Here is a 17,500-nt window from a genome sequence, read left to right as displayed (position 1 = left end):
GGTGATTGAAAATATTTTCCCCCTTTGGGTTCTGTTAAAGAAAAAAAAATGTTTTGACATTTGTCACAGAAAGAGAGAAGCCTTTGTTTGAGCCCGCTGCACAGAGGAGAGAGATGGAGCCCAGCTGTAACTCTGAACACAAGAACAAGTGGGCACTTAGAGTGGAGGAGCAGGGGTGGGATCAGGGAGAACACATCGCCTACAAGATTACTAAGGAGGAGATGACTCAGTACAAAAGGCAGGAAGAGCTAAGATGGTCACCAGCACCCACAGAAGAAAGTCAGGGACGACAATGCACTCCAGTAATCCCAGCACTGGGGAGGCAGACATAACAGGGCCCCTGTATTCCTTATCCAGCCAGCTGAGCCCAATTGGCAGCCTCCACATTCACTGGAAAGACCCTGTCTTTAAAAAAAAAGTGATGTTGACCTCTGTCCTCCACATGTCCCAACACTTCACACACAGACACAGACACAAAGTAAAATGTTTTTTAAAGAGAAAATCATTAAGAGATATTAGGAGTCTTGCTAAAACAGCCTAAGTGGCTGAGGCCAGGGTCAGTGCTGGATGTAGCTCATACAAGGCCCTGCATTTGAGCCACAGTTGCCAGTAAACAAACAACAAGCAAACAAACAAATGCAAGATACTGATCAAAAAATAAATAGAATGACCTAGCAAAAACTAAATAGAATGACCTAGCAAATCTCTTGCTAAGGGCAGGTCAAAGACTCATACAGGATAGAGATCATCTCTGAGACAAATTGATTGGTTGCAGCTTCCCTGAGTCATCTCTGTGACCAGGCCTGGTCTCTGCTTCTGTCCTCTGGCTATGGACTCTACTTATTCAGTCCAGTTTTAGCAAGTCATTCTGAATCCATTTAGCATAAATATCTCTGGATATCTGCCAAGTTTCTTATCTTGCACATCAATAGCATATCACCCTGTCTCTTGTCTTAAACAAAAGCCCTGTTGAGTTGGTCTGGCTAGCTCCTTGCTTCCTTATTCATAGGAATATTCCACCCACTGCCCTCCGATCTTCCTTTTGCAGTTAGTCTCCGGTTAACCTTTGTAACATAGGAGTTGAACAAGATTCCTCTCCCTATAAAAACCCATGGTGGTGGTAAAGAGTACTTATTGTCTTTTAAAAATAACTGATTAGGGCTGGAGAGAGAGCTCAGCAGTTATGACCCCTGGCTACTCTTCCAGAGATCCTGAGTTCAATTCCCAGCAACGACATGTTGGCTCATAACCACCTATAAGAGGATCTGATGTCCTCTTCTACTCTGCAGAGCACTTATACATTAAATAAATTTTAATAAATTTAAAATATCTGAATAATTGTTAGTTTAACAGCATCTGTAGCACTGGGTAAAGAGCTTGATTATATTTCAGGGTTTAAGGATCCTCTTTAAAACAGTGGTTCTCAACCTTCCTAATGCTGTGACCCCTTAGTCCCTCAGGCTGTGGCGACCCACCACCACCACCACAAAATTACTTTTGTTGCTACTTCATAACTGTAATGTTGCTACTGTTATAAATCATAATGCGAATATCTGATATGATGGATATCTGATATGCAACCCCCATAAAAAGGTCATTTGACACCCAAAGGGGTTGTGACCCACAGGTTGAGAACCACTGATCCATGCTAAGACTGCTTGGCTGGCCTGGGGAAAGCAAGAGGGATTTGAGAGGCCAAGGTCAAGACTTTGTTCTCGAGAGAGCTCAAAGGAGCATGGCCAAGGTTTGGTTCAGGACAGAGTCTTGGCCAGTTCTTACAATTTCTTTATAGCAAAGACTACATGCCAGAATCCCCCAGCACACACACACACACACACACACACACACACCCTACACATACACACCACACACACACACCACACACACACACACACACACACACCCCACACACACACCATACCACATACCACCACACATATACACACACATTTCCATCCCCACCCCATTTCAGATCTACCAAATTATCTATCTCCTCCATTTAATAATCCCATGGATAAATAGGTAACAATGATATACAACAAGGTCAAGAAACACTTTCTAAATATTTCTAATCACTCTATCTATAAGAATTCCTAAATTCAATGTTTAGCAACCAAAGATTTACCCCAGGAGCCTGACAAGGAAGACTATGGCTCTATCCTTGGGCTGGGAGAGTAACCCGTCTAACAACAGGGAGGGAAAACAAGCTTCCATCCCATAGCCCTCTTCTGCTTTATTGTAGACAAGAACCACATGTACTTATTCAGTCAATATACCTATAGAACTGTCCTGGTGGATGGATGTTAGCAGACAGTCCTGACACCAGCCCCTGGAGGGAGAGCATCAACTGAAGTCACACAAAACGAAAAAAGGATAAATAAAAATGCAGGTTCCTCTTCTGTGTTGAGTTTCTTAGCCCTGTAGAGCTGGGACTAGCCTGAGACAGGTGCATCATGCCATCCACAAGCCCCACCCTAGTCCTTTCCAGGACTGACAATCCACAGTTTTATATAATCTACAGACAATGTTTTAGTGTCTGCCCCAAGGAAGTCCCTCCCATATGTCACTGATACTATAAAACCACAGTGAAGACAAGCTGGGCACAGAGGTACACCCCTGTGATCCCAGGAGGCTGAAGCAGGAGTGTGGAACCACCTGCCTCAGCTGAGCCTTCCTCTGTGTGGTGCAGAGGGGTAGCAAGAAGAGACTGCAGCCTGTGCTTAGCACAAGGGCAGGCTGAAGGGGGGTCATTAGGGATGCGTGACTAGGAAGCGCTGCTACTTTTTTTTTTTTAGATTTATTTTATTTATTTTATGTGTATGAGTACACTGTAGCTGTACAGATGGCCATGAACCATCATGTGTGTGGCTGCTGGGAATTGAACTAAGGATCTCTGCCGGCCCCGCTCGCTCCCGTCCCGCTTGCTCCAGCGTAATTCACTGTAGCTGTCTTCAGAAGCACCAGAAGAGGGCGTCAGATCTCATTATGGGTGGTGGTTGTGAGCCACAATATGGTTGCTGGGATCTGAACTCAGGACCTTCGGAAGAGCTCTTACCCGCTGAGCCATCTCACCAGCCCGCGCTGCTTCTTTTGTTCCCACAGTGCTCCTTCTTCCCCTGGAAAGGGTGTGAACAGCTGGCTGATGACCTCAGCATGTGCTATGTGCAGCCCATTTTCTGGGGCTGCAGGACATGGTAGCTTGTTGCTGAGAGCCAGGAGAGGGCTTTGCATCACAGCAAAGGTCTCTGATTTAAACAAACAGACCACATGCACACATACACACACACACACAGTGGAACCCATGAGAACCTGCGAATGTCGTTTTATCTCCGGGGAATCCTGTTGCCCTAGCCAAGAACCAATGACAGTCTGAGAGCTAACACTTTCTTAGGTTCCCTCAAAATTGATCTTTTAAGGAGACAAAATACTAGCAAAGGAAAGAATAACATTGAAGACTGACTTGTGCCAAATGCTCCGCAGCCGCCACCCCCAGCCTGTTTCTTAAGTCCTGCCATTTTAGTTGACTGTTTTGTTTTGTTTTGTTTTTGTTTTTGTTTTTTTCAGTTTTTTTGAGACAGAGTTTCTCTGTGTAGCCCAGGCTGTTCTAGAACTCACTCTGTAGACCAGGCTGATCTCGAACTCAGAAATCCACCTGCCTCTGCCTCCCAGGTGACATCTATTGATATAGACATTGTCTATGTCTAAAGGTCAAGGTTGTTCTGAACTGTGAGATTTGATGAAACTCCCACTAGTAAGACAGCTTTAAATGTACCTGTTATTCAATTGTTTTGACTCTGTTGTTGTTTGGTTTGTTGTTTGTTTGTTTGTTTGTTGCTTGTGTTCAATCCTAGGGATCAAGTCAGGGCTTCTTGTGTGTTAAGCAAACCCTCTACACTGGGCTGCACTCCCACGCCTCTTTTTATTTTTTATTTACTTTCTATCCCAAGTAGCTGGGATAATAGGCCTACAGCCCAGACTTGCTTTACAGTCTATAAGTTGTTTCTGTTTTGTTTTCTTTTGTTTTCTAGCCAGAAAATCTCTTGTACTACAGTCAAGACGAGGAGTCCAAAATAATGATCAGTGACTTTGGCTTGTCAAAAATGGAGGGCAAAGGAGATGTGATGTCCACGGCCTGTGGGACCCCAGGCTACGTCGGTAAGGATAATGACTATGTGTGCGTGTTTGTATGTACCCATGAAGCTGGGCTGTCTCCATGCCCACTTCATCTTCCTCCTTCTGAAGCATTGGAGCCTGGCACAATCACAACTGCCTGCCTTTCTCTTGAAGGAGAGATGCCACCATGGCATGCTAGCAGTGAAGCAATTTCCCTGAAACCTTTTAGCAGTTGGGTGGAAATCCTGTTTGATTTGGTTGTGGGCCCAATGAGTCTAAGAGCAAAATGGGATGGATTCCCAAGTTCTAATACTAGAATTAGCGTGTGGGTCTATTTTTGGATGATTTACAGTAAAGCACCAAGCATTGATAAGATGTGGGCAGACTCAATAAAACATGCAAAATGTTGAGATCAGTGCAGCCAGAGAGGAAACACTGGTACAAGGAATATGGAAGAAGCCATGAGTAAGCCGCCCTCTCAAGTCAGCTTACCTGTGTCTGTGTGGACAAAGCCAGGGGTTGTGACAGCTTTTCCTAAAATCACAACTGCACCTTCTTTCTGTTACCCATATAAAGTACAGAGAAGGCTACGACAGATGTGAGTGGTTTGGTGCTGAGATTCACCTTCTGTTTTCTGGAGAAAGCCCAGCAGAATTGTGTTAGCATTCTGCTGCTAGAACAAACATTTATAAGGAGATAAATCAGCTTATGAATGAGAAAGGTTAACTTTGCTTGGTGGACTATTGACTCTGTAGCTTTTGGGCTTGCAACAAAGAATCGTATCATGGCCACAGCCCTTTGTAAAACCATTCACCTTGTGGCTGGGACCAGAAGGAGAAAGGAAGAGGAAAGGATGGGATATTAACACCTTCAAAGGTGTAGTCCCACTGACCAGAAAACCTCACAACAGGTTTTACCTCAGTGGTCTGCCACCTCCCAAAAGTACTTCATGCTGAGTACCAAGCCTCTAATACATGAGCCTTCAGGGAGCGCTTTCCCAGACAGCTGTTCACCTCAGTGGATTCAGTCACTTATCAAATATGTATGCACCCAGTGCCTACTGTGTCCCCAGCACAGGAAGGAAGAAAAGGAAGGAGGGAAGAGGAAAGGGAGTGAGAGGGGGAACACTGTGTAGGCCTCCCCAAGGAGGGTGAATTAGTATTAACAGCATATACTATTCCCATGAGTCTTCAGGTGCAACTAGGGAACCTTCCCAATAGGCCGTGGAGACCTAGTCTGAGACTAAAGGGGTCTAGAGACAGCAGAGCACTGTGGGAGTTCCCAGTGTCCTTGGAGGCACTCCATGGTGTTTCAAGTCTTTGCATAATTATATTGTCATACCAAAATTGGTATGCCACCACCAAGTTACTCCGAGGAGGGAAGCTGGGAGCCAGCAGACGGGAATGGTGAGTGAAATGAAGAACAGAAAGAACGGGGAGGTTTCATAGGATGGGATCCTCACTGAGAGGGTGTGGTAGAGAGCGGCCCTAGGGCCTTCCCTGGGTGGGACCTTTGGCCCTGGAGTGTGAATACAGTACTGGGCCATTAAAATGACCATAGAGACTCAAGAGATGGACAGATGGACCAGCCAGCAGTCTTATGACAATATGGTGAGGCATAGATGGGTGGGACTCATCATGGAATGTGGGGACCGTAGAGAGGGAGTTGAATGAGCAACAAGCACACGTGCAGCTGGCGCAGAGATGTGAGGGTGTACAGTGTATAGATGCAATCTCTCCCATGTGCTGTCTATGCCACCCGGCAGGCAGCAGGGGAGTGAATGAGAAGGTGCTTCCTTGGCATCTTTGAAAGACAAGGGACTCAGTGAACAAAGATTCTCTTCCATCTACCATGAATCATGGGTATCAGAAGTAAGGGATGCTAGCTCATATTGTTAGATTCAATCTCTTGGTCAAGAAGCCCCAAGTGCTGAGCCATCGTCTCCAGGTTCCAGGGTGCCATCACTCTGGCCCAGTTTTTTCTTTCTGGCTTTGAGCTGAGGTTTACCTGCTCTAGCAGAATATTCTTTACATGTGCACCTCGCTGATCTCATTTTCATTCTGATACAGGGAGGCTCTAAAGCTTTCTAGATTGATTCTTGGCTCCCCTGTGGGGATGGCAGTTTCCCTGTTTCTAGGTGGCCACCACCTCCACCTTTTATTTTGGCTTCTTGCTATAGTCAGAGCAGATGGACTCAGGGAGAGTGTTATGAAGGGCAGGTAAGCAAGTACTTGTGTGATTTGGTTGCCGAACACTGAGTTCTCTTAGAGCAATAGCTATTGGTTTTGCTCATATTTATCGAACACCCTGAGTGAAAGAGGGCTCGTGTCTCTGTGGTCTTTGAGCAAACATGGGTCTTTTTCTACCCCCAAGTCTCCGTGCCAGTCTCCTGTGCATCCATGAGAGCCCAGCTGAACCCTCTCCTTTTCCGGTGGCCATCCTACCTCATCTTCTCCTTCAACATCCTTTTCTCCCTGTTCTCAGTGCTCAGTCCCTGATCAGATTGAACCTGGGTCTGTACCTGCCTCGTCTCTTCACCACACTGTGGCTTTGGCTCCAGCAAGGGCTGTATCTTGCTCATCTTTGTACAAATACATGCTGAATTGTACACAAAGCACAAGGCTCGTGACACTTTTAAAATGTCTTCTCTTTATACTCATCCCTTCAACAGCACACGTTTGTTGAATTCTCTCCTAAGCATTGTTTGGTGATCCGGTTGAGATTCCAGCTCAAGCGTTCAGTGTTGTGAGAAACAGAAGCCAACAGGTGATTTTCATAATAGTGATGAAGTTACGGCAGCCAGTCTACGCCTGTCATTGCAGCACTTGAGAAGTGGAGGCAGGAACATTTCAAATTTGAGGCTGGCCTGAGCTAAATGACAAGACCTTGTCTCTACAAATCTAAAACTGTTGAGCTGCTATACTGTTCATATATTCAAGAATTAATTATTTAGTGCCTACCTTCTGTTTGAGGGACCCTAACAGAATGAAAAATATATATGTAATAAGAAGAAAAGAAAAGGCAGGCAGAAATCCTTACTCTCATGCTCTTAAATTTGAGTGGGAAGGAGACCAATTATAGGAAAATAAGTAAGTGAATCCACCCCTGTGTTATCTCAGGAACACAGGTAAAGGGTGGATGGGGTGTGCACACAGACAGATGTCAGAAGATGGTCTCAGGTGTGAGTCCTCACATACCATCTGCCTTATCTTTGAGACACTGTCCCTCAATGAAACCTAGGACATGTCGATTGGGCTTGAGTGGCCACCATGCCCAAGGATCCTCCTCCTGCTTCCCCAGTGATGGTATTACAAGCATTCACTACCAGAGCTGGCTTCTTATGGGCACAATAGGGACAGAATTCTTACCCTCATGTTTGCACAACAAGTATTTTAATGACTAAGCCATCTTCTCTGTCCCTACATATACTTTTATAAAAGGGAGATATGGCCCAGGCAGACTGTCACTAAAAGGTGACAATAAACATCCCTCTATGCTTGGTATTGTGTTCCTACTGCAAGCTGTGTAGTGAAGTATACAGTACAGGTGGGCATATGGTTATGTATTTTCAAATACAACACAACCAGTGCATTTCACAGGCAAACTGTAAGGTCCTGGTAAGGAGAGGGATCATCAGGAGCTAGCACACCCAAGACATCTGAAGACCTGAAGGAAGGTGGAGCTCAGGCAAAGACAAGGAGAATTACAGGTGCTGCCTAAGCCCTGGACTCCTCTCTACTGCTGCCTGCAGCATCTGTGAGAATCTTTAGCTTGGAGAAGGGCTACTACAAATGAGTTCTTTGTGGTAATAAAAATGAGAACAAATAATCGGTCCATCTGGTGGCAATGGGCTGCTCAGAGGTACATGTTGTCTATCAGTATAGACATAATAAATGTGGAATCCATTTAATTAAGTCAAGGGTTCCATTCTCCTTGATGCCACCAAGAGGCAAAGTCACAACTAAGAAGTTTAGTCAATTAGAGTGTCTGATCTATGGAATTAATTAACATGTCTAAATGGGTCCTCTAAGGTCACAGAGTATGTGACAGGAGGTATCTGTCTCAATCATGTAACTGATAGTGAACAGAGGTGACAACAGAGGTATTTAGTACAGGAGAGCCTGGGACTGTGTATGTGTGTGTATGTGTTGTATGTGTGGCGGTATGTATATGTGCTATGTGTGTGCTGTGCTGTGTGTGTGTGTGTGTGTGTGTGTGTGTGTGTGTGTGGTGCATATATGTGTGTTCTGTGTGAGGGAGGGTGGTGTATATGTGTGTGTGCTGTTGTGTGTATGGTGTGTGGTGTGTGTGTGTATGTGCTATGTGTGTGCTGTGCTGTTTGTATGTGGTGTGTATAGGTGCATATATGTATATGCTGTGTGTCGGAGGGTGGTATATATGTGTGTGTGCTGTGTGAGTGTGGTGTGGGTGGTGTGGGTGTGTGGTATGCATGTGTATATATGTGCAGGTATGTGTGGTGTGGGTGTGTATGTGGTATGTGTGTGAATTTGGTGTATATATGTAGTGTGTGTGTAGTGTGGGGTGTATGTATGTATGTTATATGTATGTGACATGTATGTGTGTATGTGGTATGTGTAGTGTGGTATGAGTGTATGTGATATGCATGTGTGTGTGCATATGTGTATGTGGAGTATGTTCATTTCATTTTTCTTTATACTAACATGGTTGCTCAGATTCAAAGACCATAATCAGGTCTTGTGGTTTATGAAATAACAAATAATAATAAACTTTGAGAGAACAGAGCAAGTGACCATGTCTCTCAAGAATAGGGCATCATGTTGCTCTCTTCCTACCAGGGTGCTGCTGTAGAGAGAGGAAGGCGAATGGTGGGCAGGGACTCTACCTGAGCTGCCATGGTTCTAAAGTGAGAGCTTTCATTATTAGCTCATGTTGAGCAATGATTTAATCCCTCTGTAGTACTTTATTCCCAGAACACCATTACTATTTCCAGATTGCTTTTGACCTGGAACTGGGAGAGGCCATTGGCACCTGGGCACATCATTTTATTTATGATCAGAACTACATGAGCAAAATTTTAACCCATGGCCGACTGACGAGTCTCTGGTGTTGCCACACAGGGACCATCCGGTATCCTTCCAGAACTTGTCTTTAGCAACCCTAGCCCAGCCAGTGATGGTGGCACCACTAGTCTGCTTCTGCAGACTTGCCTGAAGAAGCTCAAGCACATTTGGTCTTAGAGTGAAGCTGGAGGACGGTTGGTCAGCATTCTTGGGATGTTTTCTTTTCTACCCACTTAGAGGAATGCACTGAATTCAGAGGTCACTGAATTTTTATCACTTGGGTTGAGATTTAAGATTAGAGGAGGACTTAGAAACCAGAAGTGTGGATCCCTACAATGTTAGTATTGGAACCCATCCTCCTCGAGATAACCTAGCCTGTAGCTGGTACCAGACATAGCAGGTCTGAATGCAAGTGTTTGTTTTGGTTTTGGTATGTATGTGTATGTGTATGTGGCATGTATTCATGTTCAGTTAAGTGTGTGTATACACATGAGTGTCTGTGTGAGAGCCAAGGCCACAGTCAGGTGTCTTTGTCATTCACTTTCTACCTTCTCTTGTGATCTGGTCTCTCGCTGCACCTAGAATCCATGGATTCAGCTAGAGTGGCTGTCCAGCAAGCTACAGGGATCCACCTCTCTCTTCCTTCTCATTATCTAACCATTATTATAGAGTAGTGCCTGGTTTTTAATTGGGCTCTAGGGGTCTGAAGCCAGGTTCTTATGCTCATACAGCATCCACTCAGCTCCTGAAAGCATGTTCTTACAGACCTCTACCATCCGCTGGGATAAGGAGATGCTCAGCCTTCCAGTTACAGTAGGTTCTCATTTTATCTTATGTAACCAAACATGCTAGACGATGTATCCTCTTTAATTTTTGTGGGGAAGGGGAGAATATTAAGGATAAAACCCAGGTCCTCTCCACTCTGGGCAAGTGTTCTACCACTGAGTTCAGTAGAGTTAGCATAGCAATCCCAGCTTAGGTCCAAAGGTAATCACCAGCCAAGGCGGCACATTCGTGGGGACTTTTCATGCCTGAAACCAAATTCCAGGGGTAGTGGACCATTGTTGTTCCAAGATATATGCACTTCTGTAGATATACGATGGCCATATGCCAAGGAACTCCTTCCATTATCTCTGTCCTCACCCAGACAGGAGGAAATTGTATTAATTTGATGGCATCTCTCCTTTCTGTTCTCCTCGGCACCCTAAGTAATCGGCATTGATCTTTGCCCAGAGTGTCTCTCCTCCCGGTGGTAGGTTCTCGGGGCAGAGCTTTGCTCTCTGTCTCTCACTTGGTGTTATACTCTGGCAGCTGACTGGATGCATCCCATCATTGTCCTCATCCTCTCCCAGGTCAGAGCTAAAATGAGATTTGATGTAGCTGATAACTTGTCATGCAGAGCTGACAGTAGGCAGATGGTCCAAATAAGACTTTTCCGTTTCTTTCTTTCACACCATCCTGGCAGTGAGAACCCCCAGCAAACATTCCCTGCTGCGTGCTATAACTAGACTCCATTTGTTAGAAAAGACAGGGCTCTCTAATGGGGAGACTTCTAGGCAACCTGTTTTTGTTCTTCATCCCTCTTCATGGGAATGAGTGTAGGTGTGGACGAAAAGCTCATTATTGGAATGTAGACAGAGTAAACCCAGCCTTGCAGGTATAGCCACACTAAATCACTCTTTGTCGGTAGAATGTGCCATGGACCTGCACATGCTAGGTCAGCACCCAACTGCTGGCTCTATGTCCTATCCTAATCAGTTTTTCCTCTTACCACGATTTTTTTTAAAAACACAAGGACCCACATTCAGTCTCCAGAGCTCACAAGGAAAAGGCACATGTAGCTTCTTGTCAGGACAGATCACCTTGAGAATAAAGGACTTTGGTCAGTCCTAAACCAGACAGGGTGGGAGGCCAAATGCATCACACCAGCATAACAGTTATCTCTTACCACGCTACAGTAAAAGTCCTTACTCAAACTTTCCAGTATTCCAGCCCGCTGAACTCCAAGTTGCTCCCACATTCAACACCCCAGCTACTTCCCGATTTTTCCACTCCCTTCATATTCTTTAGCCTCATTCCTCCGCCCGTCTTCAACACACTGGCTTTAGAGGAGTTGGCATAGTAATCCCAGCTTAGGTCCAAAAGGTAATTACCAGCCAAGGCAACATATTCGTGGGGACTTTTCATGCCTGAAACCAAATTCAAGGGGCTAGCGGAACGTCAGAGTGAGCTGATGCTCTTTAATGATAGACATTTTTAGTAAATTACAGCTTTAAGCCATGGGTAAGAAACAGCAAAGGACTCTATGGCAACAAAAGGAGTTCAGAGCTGCCTGCCCCCAAGAACTTTGCACTCTTTGAGGTAGAAGATGGAAGATCTCTTCCATCATGGCAGAGGATGAGCCTGTGTGTCAGAGGGTGTCATTTGGTCTGGTTTGACATTTGGACTTGGATGGTGTGTGTGTGTTTCTTTAGACACAAGATCTTATGGACACAAGGCTCCCTTCAGATTTCATCAGCTTCCCATCCCAGTCTCCCAAGTGCCAGCAACACAGGCATGTCCTATAGCTCCAGGCTCAGCCGTGTCCGGATTCTAGTACATGATAAGGTCTTCATGGGACATTCCCTCATCAGGTATCGCTTTGTTTGTTTTAAAACATCACTGCTAAGAATTCTCCTACCCATCATGCCTTCCTTGTTGTAATGAAACTCTCCCTCAAGGCCAAATACTCTCTTCAAATGTGTGTCTGAAGTTCTAATCACACAAAAGCTGAGTTTCATTCCCCTTGATCTCTAGAACTTTTTTTTCATCCCTGAAGTTTCATCTTTCCTATTGTTTAACAGAAGTCTTCCCAGGAGATGCAGCTCAGTAGAATGCTTGCCCAGGGTTTGATTCCCAACACGGTGTAACCCATACCTCTAGTGGTATACGCCAGCCATCCTCGCACTTGAGAGGGGCAGGCAAGAGCATAGAAGTTCAAGTCATCCTTCAGTCTGAGGTCAGCCTGGGCTATACAGAACCCTGTCTCATACAAATCTAAATAATCAAAGACGTCTCTCCACCTCTGTCAGGTGCAGTGTTGATAATTCCGTGTGAAAATCTGCTGCAGTAGTTGACTGTTTTCATTTCTCTTCCAGAGATATATTTCTCCTTGTGTCTTCCTGAAGGATCAGGTAACCACTATAGACTAATGTGCTTCCTGAAATCCCTTATCAAGAGAGGTCACATTCAGCTGGTCTTCAGAACATGCATTCTTTTCACTAATGTTTCACTCCAGACCAAAGTGACAGGCACCCTGAAAACAGTATGCAGCCACCTGGGCAGATGATAATATCTCTAAGACATAATGGCAGAGAAACCTACCTCTATCTACTCTCTGCTCAGTCAAGGTGCTGACAATGTACAGTTGCCTTTAGTTGGCTTGAGGCAGGCTTTCATGTGGCTCAGGCTAGCCTTGAACTTGTTATATATAGTTGAAGATGACCTTGAACTTATGATCTTCCTACCTCTATCCCAAGTGCTAGGATTACAGGCATGGGAACCATTGGTTTTCAGAGTAAATGCAGTGATTTCAGACTTTCAGTCAGATTATGCTTGAGCTTATCCAAAACATTTCTGTTTTCTCACTGCCTTCCTTAAGAAGGCAGCTCCTGTGGCTGGTGTCCAGTTACTTCCTTGGCTTCTGTCTGAGTTCCATGCCCAGGAGGAGAGGAACACTATGTTCCTTGGAGGAGTAGCCAGAGTCACTTCCTTGCCCCATAAAGCCAGGCTCCAGTAAAGGGAGGCATTCCAGTTACCACTGATGAAATAATTGCCCAAAGTAGGCAATGCCCCCCACCTCCCCTTGGTTCTAGACCATTGACTTATTCTAGGGCTGCACCCTCCTGACTGAACCACTGTCCTTCACCCACAGGTGATCACCTGTGACATGCTGAGAGGAAGGGTGACAAATATCTAAAAAGGGGAGCGCATAACCTCCAATGTGAATGGGGTGACAGTGATTGCTCCTTTGTTATCCTCCTAGCAGGAACAGCTCTTGGGTATGTCCTGGAATGCTTGGGAAAGAGAGAAATTGCTGTTCTTTGTAAAATCAGGTCTTGTGTCCCCACCTGCACAGGACAGCTGATCTCTGTTTTCTACTTAGATACATCCTTTTCCAGACTCCCTTTCAATAAGAAAAATCAGCAATTAAATTATTTTAAAAACAAGACCCATGAAATTCTCTTTCCCTTCTTCCCCACATCTCTGGAGTCCCACCCTGACCAGGAGCACGTTCCCTCAGTCAATATAAAGGAGCTCGGTTTGTAGACACTGTTGCCCACAGAGTAGAGTTTTCCATGTGTGGGTTGGTTGTGTCTTGCAGTAATAAATCCCTTCGTGTTAAATTCTAGACCTACTGTTTTCTACGAAGCCTGAGGGAAACATAGTCATCCAGAGGGCTCTGTCTGTGGAGAACTCTGACAGCTTGTGTGCTGCCCTGATGCCTTGCTGAGGCTGCATGCCTCACATAAAGATGAGCTCCGATTTACTGTAGTAAGCCAAGTGAGTTTCCATAAGGATGAGTCAGGAAAGCGAAATGAACAGTACCTAAACCCAACGGGGAGGAAGCTCTGAGCTGTTAGCTCATAATGTAACACCCTTCTCTTGTTAGACTGAAGCCTAGGCGTTCTGAAATGTCTTTGTGGAAGAATTGCAATTGAGATGTAAAGTGAATAAAAATAATTTATAGAAAGAAAGAGAAAGAAAGAAAGGAGGGAGAAGAAGAACAGGAAGAGGAGGAGGAGAAGGAGGAGGAGGAAGAGCAGGAGGAGGAGGAGGAGGAGCCTGACAGACATACCGTCAAAAATCATTTGATCCTAGAATGACTGGTCTTGCTTTTACTCAATATACATATTTCCTAATGAACGGTAACTCACATTCTAAAATCCATTGGTTTTTTCCTTTACTTTTCCTTTCTCCACTCCCTCTCTTCTTTCTTTTCTCTCTTTTCTGCCTTCTCCTTCATCCAACCTCTCCCTCCCCTTTCCTCCCCCCAACCCGCCATTGGATGTACCCACTGAACATTCTTGAAGTGGTAAATCTCTTTATAACCCACTTGTGTGGAATGTGAATGTGTCATCTCATAAGAATGATGGCTTGTGTGGTGACTAGTTTGGGTTTCACTTGAAGTAGACTGACTGTGCTCTTTCCAGAATTAAAAGGGGCTGGCTGCTCTGTTTCCCTGTCTGGATGTGACAGTATGATTCTCAAAGCAGGGAGGGGGGACATCAGACACACAGAACTACATGGCTGATGTGTTGGAGGATTTTGGTGAGGACTTAAAGGACCCAGCTGTGTACCACTCAGAGAGATTTCCCAATCCACAGCCCCACCTGTGCTCTCTATGTATAAAAGGCTGGCTGTGACTGAGCCAGCCAGAGAACTGGACCTACCAGGTATAAGTACTTCTCAATACTTTCAAGTAACTGGATCTCTCCACAACCGTCTCCACAAGGATCTCTGTCAAGGCTGTTCCAGAATATGTCCTTTCCTGTCCTGCCTGGTGCTCAGTGACCTCCCCAAAAGCCTACCACAAGTAAACTCTGCTGCATGCTTTAGAAGAAAATGCTTCTCCTCGAGAGGAAAATCCCTTGGCAGCCCCAGGCTCCGGGCACCCTGGCTCACAGGGTGCTGGTTCCGAAGTCCCTAGAAGATGCTCATCGCTGACCTAGAAACTCATTTGACATCCCCACGGTTGTCAACTGGATGCTGTGGATTTGTTCCTTTTTAAAAAAGAATTATAGAAGAGTTTTGCCAATTGGTATGAGACTGTTAACACAATGCTAAGGCATTTGACTAGTTATTGCCATGAAAGCTGGCCTCAGAAAAGACCAGAGTAAGCATTCAACTCCCTCAGTGCTAGCTGCTGCTGCTCAGGTAAAAGGGATACAGAAAATGGGAAGGGGCAGGTAGATTCAGCAAAAACATTCAAAAAATGATTCAAATTAAAAGAGAGAGAGAGAGAGAGAGAGAGAGAGAGAGAGAGAGAGAGAGAGAGAGAGCTTGAGAAGATCTTTGAGCTGGTTTTGGGATTTGATCTTCATGTCAACCTGCAGAGACAGACAGACAGAGATTGTATGTGTGCGTGTGCATGTGCGTGTGTGTGTGTGTGTGTGTGTGTGTGTGTGTGTTAGTTACTGGGGATTACACAGCGGGCCTCACATACTCATCCCTGCCCCTGAGATTTTGTTTTCCAAGGATGTAGAATGAAAGGAAAGTATTGAAAGCCATTGCAGCGAGCTTTTCTAATGTTCCAAAACACCTGCAGTTCCAGCAGTCACATTGCTAGTGAGCTGAGAAGTCGGGCCCTTGAGGGATGAGCCCTGTCACAAGGTTTAAGTCCTTGGAACCACAGGGAATGGGGCTTGCCAAGTGCTTTGCTTCCTGGTCTGATACTCTGTTTCTTTTGTTTTAAGTTTTCTTGTATTTCTTAGTTTGTTTTGTTCTAGTCTTGTGCTTTGGAAACAAAGTTTTACTTTGTAGCCCAAGCTGGCCAAGATCTCTCTGCTTAGCTCAGGCTAGCCTCAGACTCAACAACAGTCCCCATCGTCCCTCAGGCAGCAGCCACCTTGCCCGGCATTTGATGTCACAGCCTGTCTGACTTCCCAGGGCATTAAGAGCGTCACCAGAAGCCAAATAGTTTATGCGCTACAAGTTTATTAAAAGTTACTTGTATTTTGTTATCAGTATAGCTTAAATAAGAACATCAGAAGAGCCGTGGAAGTTTGGCATGAATACCTATATTTCCATCCACAACCTTGTTATCCTGATATTTGCTTATTGATAATTTACAACTTTCCCCTGACATCCATGCTCCAGATGCAGACCAGAAACCTTTTCTAGTCTTGTGATTGGCGCTACAAACTTTATTGTGTAGGTGCTTGCATTGTGAGCTTGAAGACCTGAGTTCAATCCCCAAAACCTATGGTTTTATTTTTGCTTTTGCTTTTAAAGCTGAATATGATGGGATTATAATACCAGCACTAGAGAAACCGAGAAGGGTGGTTCCCAGGGGGTCACTGACCATCCAGCCTAGCTTATTAGCCAGGGTGAGACCTTTTTTAAAATATATATACATATATGCATATATGTATGTTATATATTTTATATATTATAATTTACATATTATAATATATTTATATAGGATATACAATATATAACATAATGCATATAATATACTATATATTATATTATATATGCTATAAATGTTATATGTTAATTATATAATATTATATATTTATAGCATAGATTAGTGTATATTTATATAATATATGCCCAATTATATATATAACATATATGTATACATAATATGTGCCCTACATAATATAATATAATTATAAACATATAATTACATTATATATTATATATAATTATATATGTGTAACATATATAAATCTTGAGGAAGGACAGCCCAGGTTGTTCTCTGGCCTCCATGTGTGTGCACATGCACACACACAAATCTGAACATGTCAGGTGATATGAATCAACTGCTTGTTTTGAATTCTTTGCAGTGCCTTGCCAACCTCCTGGAATGTTAGTGGCTTTCCTGTATCTAAAAGCTGAGGGCTTGGAAATGGGTTCTGTCCTTTTAAAGATGCCCCCTCCCATAGCCATGGGAGGGGGAAAAGGAATGGAGACCCTTGGGGAGTGCGCCCTTGGAGAGATGCAGTGTTGCAGGACAGGGGTCTCTTTTCTCTGCACTGTACATTTCGGCCCAGGGCATGGGCCTAGTCTTTACTCGGTACTGTGTAGGCAGCCAGCATAGCTTCTGACAGCTTCCTTCTCTGTGACTCTTCCCTCTGTGCGTGTCACCACCGGACACTTGCTGCCGTGATGGTGGGTTATGCTGTCACTCTGGCACCGATTCCCTGTGCCTCTGTGCTGTTTGACACCTGGGTCAGTGGGGTGGTGGGCTGGTTGGCTAGCCATCTTGCTAAGGAGCCCTGGGGCTCCTTGCAGTGGCCTAGGGCCGCTGCCCACCACCTTGACTCTGCTTCTGACAGCTGGGTAGTCATCAGATGGTGCGGGGGCCTCTGCTACCTAGGATAAAGTTTTCATCAGGCCCTAGAGTGTTCCTTCAGACACAGTCACTGGGTACCATCTGCACCAGTGTAGCTACTCAGGCCGGACTGTCAGCCTCCTGAATCAAAGGGACATACACTGTGCTAAGTGGCTCCCTTTTGTTGCTTCTCATAAACGGAAGAGGCTGAGAAATATCCTCTTAGCAGTGAGGACCCATCATGCACTGGGGTCCTACCTCTCCAAGTGAAGGTTCTCTCCACCCGAATTCCTCCCCCCCCCCCCCC

At 44.9% G+C, this 17,500-nt stretch overlaps 1 protein-coding gene across 5 annotated transcripts in view; it reads left to right on the top strand.

Annotated features, from left to right (window-relative positions):
- Camk1d (calcium/calmodulin dependent protein kinase ID) overlaps positions 1-17,500 on the top strand; it is a 509,557-nt gene that overhangs the window by 448,796 nt on the left and 43,261 nt on the right. For all 5 annotated transcript variants that reach the window (XM_031358638.1, XM_031358637.1, XM_031358639.1 and 2 more), the window contains one exon: positions 4,029-4,155. In XM_031358638.1, coding sequence (XP_031214498.1) covers positions 4,029-4,155 — 127 coding nt within the window. The remainder of the gene's footprint in view (positions 1-4,028; positions 4,156-17,500) is intronic.

This window comes from Mastomys coucha, unplaced genomic scaffold, assembly GCF_008632895.1.
Source record: "Mastomys coucha isolate ucsf_1 unplaced genomic scaffold, UCSF_Mcou_1 pScaffold7, whole genome shotgun sequence".
Lineage (NCBI taxonomy): Eukaryota > Metazoa > Chordata > Mammalia > Rodentia > Muridae > Mastomys > Mastomys coucha.
Note: the sequence above shows the minus strand (reverse complement) of the source record. Positions and strands in the feature narration are given on the sequence as shown.